At 33.1% G+C, this 7051-nt stretch overlaps 1 protein-coding gene across 1 annotated transcript; it reads right to left on the bottom strand.

Moving 5' to 3' along the window:
• Positions 1–528: 528 nt before the first annotated feature.
• Positions 529–6668, bottom strand: LOC126763447 (transcriptional repressor p66-alpha). Its single transcript, XM_050480962.1, is given in 11 exon segments — positions 529–885; positions 1109–1207; positions 1272–1926; positions 1991–2106; positions 2160–2361; positions 5066–5167; positions 5231–5338; positions 5641–5729; positions 5732–5892; positions 5953–6421; positions 6471–6668. Coding segments are annotated over 11 exon segments (2340 nt in total). The 5' UTR covers positions 6640–6668; the 3' UTR covers positions 529–715.
• Between the last annotated feature and the right edge of the window lie 383 nt (positions 6669–7051).

Raw genomic sequence — 7051 nt, 5'->3', positions numbered from 1 at the left:
TAATGATTATTTTGATGCAGGGGCTTATATACTTAAGCTTTCTGAAAATGTTTAATGGGTGCTGCGTTTTCAAGTGTATTGCCGCTAATCGTCATTCGCTAAAACATGTCTTGTTATTAGTATACAGCGCAAGTATGCCGGCAGTTATTTCCAGTAGCCTTGTATAATCGGGGTCTTAGGTGCTGCAAACAAGCATTAGGTGAACGAAAGAATCTATTATACTCTGCACAACAACTTACCAATTGTATGTTTAAAGTTATTGAATGTACGGTTTTAAGTGAACATTTTTATTTATAAGCTGGAATATTAAATACAGTATTTATTTTAGTAGTTATGTATTGAGCTTCTTTCGAACTTTTATTCAAATTTCATTGTTATCATCAAATTTTGTATTTGCTAATATACTTCCAATTCTTTTAATAAATATTAATTAAATCAATAACTATTTAACATTACAAAATCAAATCATTATATAGTCCTAGAAGAAACTACATACTTTCAACTAAAATATGTGGGCATATACAATACAAAAAAACTAAATATTAAGTAAACTCTTATTCGATGATTTATAAATTCACGCGTGTCAATAGTTCGTGAACGTATACTCGACGAATTAATGATGATTACAGTCAGCTTCATTTTAAATTCCCTTGTCATAATAACATTATAAAATGTGTTATCATGATAGACAAAACCAGTATTATGTAATAATAATTTAAGTTTTCCAATTATTTTGACGATTGTTACTTGATCCCGGGGCCTGTGGTTGTGGTATCATTTCCATTAAGTATTGCCTCTGAAGCTCAGCAGCACGTTGTATATCAGCCAAATTAGACGATTGATTCTTTGACGACGTGGAAGAAGAATTCTTCTTGTTGGTATAAGCTAAAAATATAAATAATTATCAATTACGTAACTTATACAAACAATTCATTAATATATTGAAGTTGCAAATGCCTAATAGACTCCATGAGAAGCTATTTCATGGCTAAAATATACTCATAGTGAAATCAACTACTGCTAATGACATAAATAATGAACATTTTGTTTGTTAGCGGCTAGCGCTAGTCGTCAGACATAATATGGGTGTTAATATAAAATATTGTACCTGCAACTTGAGCCTGAGCCATTGCCATTTGATACGAGTAAAGCAGTGGTGTAAACTGCATCATGTGCTGAGGATTGGCAGCTAGTCCTTGACCCAGAGCTGGATTATTAGAAAAGATATTATTATTTGAATTTCTAGGCTTTCAAAATGGCTGCCAACTTACCTCGAAGCAATTGTTGCTGAAACGCTTGGAATGCAGCGGCTTGAGCTGCTGGTGACGCATTACCCAGTCCACTAGTAGAAGGATTAGCTGTTGAAGTCGAGATGTTCGCTAAGCCTCCTAATGATGGGAAGTTACCCAATTGACCAATATTACCCAACCCAGCAAGGTTGTTTAAACCAGGCAAACTGCCAAGAGCACTCAATTGAGCAGCAGCAGCGGCCAGCGCTGCGTTAGTATACTTATCATATTGTTGTTGCTGTTGTTGAACTTGTTCTCGCTCACGCTGTTGCATTTGGTTTGATGAATTTGAGGTTGATTGTGATGTCATCTGTTGATTACGTGACGAACGCGGCGTATTGGATGGAGGAGGGGTTGGTGTTTGTTGGATACACGGTGGCGGTGTCGGTCGAGATGCTACACTTGGTGTAGGTGTGTGACATTTGGTTGGAATGACAGTTACGGAAGGTGGCAAATTGGCTAGAGCGCTAGGGGTAGTTTGTTGTTGCTGATGTAGCTGTATAAGTGGAAGTTGTTGCTGTTGTTGTTGTTGTTGTTGTTGCTGAAATGATGGTTGAGTTGCTGATATCGTAGTACTATGCGAATCTATAGGCGATGTGCTTCCTTGACTAGTTATTCGTTGCTCAATTTCTTGTTCCTGTATATTTAAAAATTACTAGATGGAGTTTTCTTTTTAAAATATTATTAAATGGCTAATTTACCTGTTGAAGAGCTTTAACGAATGCTTGCTTTAGTCTGTTGGTGTGCTCTGCCTTCAAGGCCTTTTTAACGTTAGTGGTAACACACTGCTCACAAATTACTTTTGTTTCTTTGTTTGCTATAAGAAAACAAAAAAATTAAAAAAAGTTAACATTTCTTGCTACAGCCTACCTTGTTTATCCCATTTCCAAACTGGCGTGAAATCGATTTTGCACTGTGCGCAAAGGAAAGGCGGTATCATCGGATTTTGTTTTTTGTTGTTGGTTGTTAAATAATCAACAACTGTTTCCAAGCCCAGTAAATACACAAATTCAGTATTACTTGGATTAGGAATGAAATGCATTTCTGGAGGAGGTGGCTTTGGAGGTGGTATCTAAAAAAAAAAAGATTAACTTTAGTATTTAGTTAAAGTTTTGTGAAATACTCATTTTTATATTGCTAATTATACATGATAGGTATCATTTAAAATGTTTTACGTATGTTTACACCAGATAAAACATAAAAAAGAACTAATTCAATTAACATTTCAATTAAATGTCTTTTTATTGTGTAATCCAAATACCGGGCAGAAAGAAATTAATCATAAATACCGGACTAAGAAATTAAATACAATGTAATCCCCAGATTGTATATAATTAAGAATTAAAAAAATTTTGAAAAATTAAAATTTTTACGCGTTTGCGTACTTTTTGTCCTACCATTTTGAACTAGAGCTCGCTCTGAACCATCATCTTCAATGCGTTAGCGGATACTTACACATTCAACTTAAAAAATAAAATTTTCTATTTTCAATTTTTAATTCCAAGCATCTTGTCTGATTTTAATTTTTAATCCCAGCATCGGAACCACATTAAAAAAGTTTATCATTTGAAAACAATTTTCTTTTAGAGCACCTGTGGGAAATGGGCTTGGTCGCGCCCTCTAATATGTTTAATGTACATATATACATATCTCTTAAACCACTTAGCTACAACAACGAAATTCACCTAGCGCATATATTATAATATAACGGTACTGTTGAAAACAACTAAAAGCTAGATAAATCAATAACTAAATATGCCAGAGTTATTAAATTTTACCCCCCAAGATAGTATGATCTGCTTTAACAGAGTCGGGATGAAAAATACATATCTCGAGATCCGCCCGACCGATTTCAAAAAAACTCAGTTTATGACATTCTACGGATATTCCTATGTTACAGTGTGATTATGAGTTAAATCGGACTACAACGACACCTACTTCCTACTTGTTTGTAATCTTCTCAGATCTGCGTGAGCTGAATTGATTTCGTGCAAATTTTTCTGCATAGGCCCTTGATGAACATGTAAACAGCTTTGATTTATGCTTCCGTGGCATTTATTTATAAATTTTAAAATTTTTCAACAAACAATTTTTTTTTTATTTTTTTTTTTAATTGTTTAGTATCAAATCGGCCAAAAGATATGTTTTCACAAATCATCAATAAACAATATATATTTTAATCAAAAGTATCCAATAACCTTTATGTATGTATATGTATGTATATATACACATATGTACATAGTATGTCGTAGTAGTAGTCTTATGTTGATCGGTTAAGTGGTTTCGACGTGAAAGCGTATGTAACAAAATCATATTCACATTTAACTTTTAATTTTACAACAATTTAATTTATTTTTTTTACTTCTTAATTATTTGCTTTTTCATATTTTGGACTAAAAATTTAAAAATTATTTTTAATTAAGATTTTCGGGTTACAAAATAAAAGAAATTTTGAATTCAAATGTCCAAAATCAGCTTTTGAAATCTTTTCAGATCATCTTTAAAGTGAAATGCAACTAGACAATTAACCAACTACCTAAGATGTGCAATCTTTCGCAAGTACCACGCAGCTTGTTTGATGAGTGCGTTTGATAGAAAACAACAATATACATATATACATATATAAAAAATCGACCAAATCTCTTTACGTTATGTTCGCAAAAATGGCTCGATTTGCTGGACACTTTATACTCAATGCACATTGATCCACTTCAACATTTAGAACTTTTTATTTAGGATAACGGATCTACATTGAGCTCTATTATGCCGAATTATTGGACTGATTCAACGCCTAACTTAAGAACCGCAGAAAATAAGTTTAAAAACTTCCTGAAAACATATTTTTCAGACAGGACTCTTGCAACTTGTTACGGTTATATCACCTAAAAATAACCGGGTTAAACATAAGGTAATGTATGTATGTATATATAAATGATCAGGCTGATTAGAGGAACTGAAATCCTAGTAAATGTCTATCAGTTCGTCCGTCCGCCACGTCTACTTCCCATATAACACAATTTTGAATTACATCTGATTCTTTCACCTTCGAGTATGCAAATCAAGCATCAATAAATACTTCGGGAAATAAATACTTTCGAGAATAGTGCCTTGATGTCTGCAACCTTATGACCGATTAAGTGGTCAAAGTACAAATTTCGAACCGAAAATATCGGTCAAAGAGAATCCTTTCCTAATAATAGTACGCATGTGTATCAAAAATGGGTTGAATCGGGTCAACTCTTCTCCTATCCCCAAAATACATAATAGAAAGATTTTCGAGTTTACTTTATACCGTATATGTATATCGGCTAATATGTGAGTTATTTTAATAAAATGTAGAAAAGGTGTTTTTTATAACAGCTCATATTTTCGCTTAAAATGGTTAAAATCGTTTACTTTCAATTTTACTATTTGCAGATATTTGTCTTCCGCCGACATAATAAACCTTTCAAGTATTTTCAGAAATTCATTTTTTCCAGCTTATAATAAAAGTATCTACTATTAGTAACATATACCCAATTCATCACATTAATATTAAATAAAATTTAACGTTTTTTGCATAAATCGTCGTCGGTGTGTAATTTTTAAGCAGGCGTTGAAATCTGTCAGATATATTATTAAGAGCGATAAATTAAGGCCTACTCAACGCAAAAGGAAAATATAGGTAATGTCAAAAAAGCATAAAGAAGAATATGATTTATGTGTAACGTATTTTTCACTTTGTGAGAAGAAATATGATCACCATTCCATATTGGTTAATGTTATGTGAGACTTACTTGTAAAAGCGTTTTTTCCAGCTGTTTCCGTAATGCTAATTTTGCAGCTGCTTGCCTCTGTACTGGGGTCAATGCTTCATCACGTGAAGTACTGCGGTCATTCTAAAATTGTTACCAAAATTTTGAGTATTTGAGCTTACTTTTAAATAACAGTTTTCGATATACCTTTAAATCTTGTTGCTGTTGATTTTGTTGTAAGTGAGTTGCAGAGGGTGTTATTGAAACTGCGTTATTAATCATTCCAGACAACTTCGAACTCTCAGATATATTAATCTGTCAAAAAAGTATTATTATTGAGATAATATCTATATATGTATGTATATGTTTAATTAGAATTAACGCATTTGGCAGCATTTAAATTTTCTTAAATGTTTTCTTTGTCTCAAAGTTTTGAAGTGATTTCAATATTTCTGTACAACGTCATCAGCGCCGCCAGCTAATTAATAATATTTCCTCCCTTTTTGTATATCGTATTTTAAATATTTGATATTAAAACTTAAAGGCAGAAACTGAGTATGTTTCTTAACTAGTTTTTAACCCTCCCTTACTGCAACGATTACATTACAATTACTCACATTGCGTGGTTTAATTCCGGATGGTGGGGCTGTAGTTGGGGTGATTGTAACTGAAGGAGTAATTGTAAGGTTTGGAAGATTCGAACGGAATGAACCCTGTGCAATGAAGGTGAATTTCCTGTTGTTAACGTTGTTCCACCTGGAAGAGAAGAACGAGGATGCGGAAGAATAGAGGAATTCACGCGGTTAAACGATGGCGATGATGTTGACATTGTAGATGGTGACGACGGTGTATTGCGGCTATTTGTAGTGCTTTAATTTAATTGACACAGGATATTAGACATTTTAGTACAGAAAGCAATATATACTTACTTTATATTTACTGTACTAGATCGGCATTTAGAGTGTGTTGAAACGGACACCACACTTGTAGGAGTTACACTCAACGAACCTTTGGACGTTAGTGCACTTGGTATAATAGCTAGGGGATTACTGGAAGATACTGCGGGAGTAAGTGCCAAATTTTCCTTCATAACCAGTTGGGACTGTTTTAGCTTTTTAAGCAACACTAATTTTGTTTCTTCATTTCGTAAGTCTTCTCGAAGTTTTCGTAATCCCTTTTCGCGTTCTTCGATTTCAGCTGGAGACAATTCTTTGATTGGAACGTATAATGCAGAATCTTCATCATCTGTTTCGGAATCTATATTTCCATTATGTTGGCGACCATTCAAACGTGCAGGTAATAACACAATATCTGGCGCCTCTGCATAGGACTTAGGTTCGGTCCGTGGTCTAAGAACACGGCGTTGAACTTTATTTTCTTCGGGCAATGTTAATTCTACTAAAACGAATAAAGTTAATAATTGATTTTACTGTACATTTTTTATTACCATTATTGTTTGCTAAATTAGTGCTGGAGAGTGACGTCGTCGAATTTTGTGTTAAAGAACGAGCGTCTCGAATCGTAGATGAGGTTATAGTAAGTGCTGGATCCCGACTGGAACTAAGACTCAAATCCACCACATCATCAATTTCCATTTTGGCCATGTTAAAATTCATTACGTTGCAAACACAATTTAAGTGAACTAAAAATAGTGTAATAAAGTTATAAAGGATATTACATTTTATTTTTAAGGGACATCAGCAAATAAGTATATCTTTGCGTTAATTGCCAATACTGGCTTTGTAACACCTTATTTGTTTATTTGGCCTATTTAAATTGGTAAGTGCTATTAAACTCAGGGGACCTAACCTGGCAATAGAATTCATCCGAAAGAATAATAATATTATATCCATGAATCACAATCGATTTTGCAATTTTATTACATTAAAAATTTCCAATTTTAAGTATTTTTTTTAATCCCAAACAGATTTAAAATATTTAAAATTTTTATTTTAACAATTGGGTTTAAAAACAAGGAAGTAAAGCTTAGTTGAGCTTTAACCAAACATTTTACTTTCTTGCAATTTT

The sequence above is a fragment of the Bactrocera neohumeralis genome, chromosome 6, assembly GCF_024586455.1.
Source record: "Bactrocera neohumeralis isolate Rockhampton chromosome 6, APGP_CSIRO_Bneo_wtdbg2-racon-allhic-juicebox.fasta_v2, whole genome shotgun sequence".
Lineage (NCBI taxonomy): Eukaryota > Metazoa > Arthropoda > Insecta > Diptera > Tephritidae > Bactrocera > Bactrocera neohumeralis.
The sequence above is the reverse complement of the archived record's forward strand: the minus strand, read 5'-3'. Positions and strand labels throughout refer to the sequence as shown.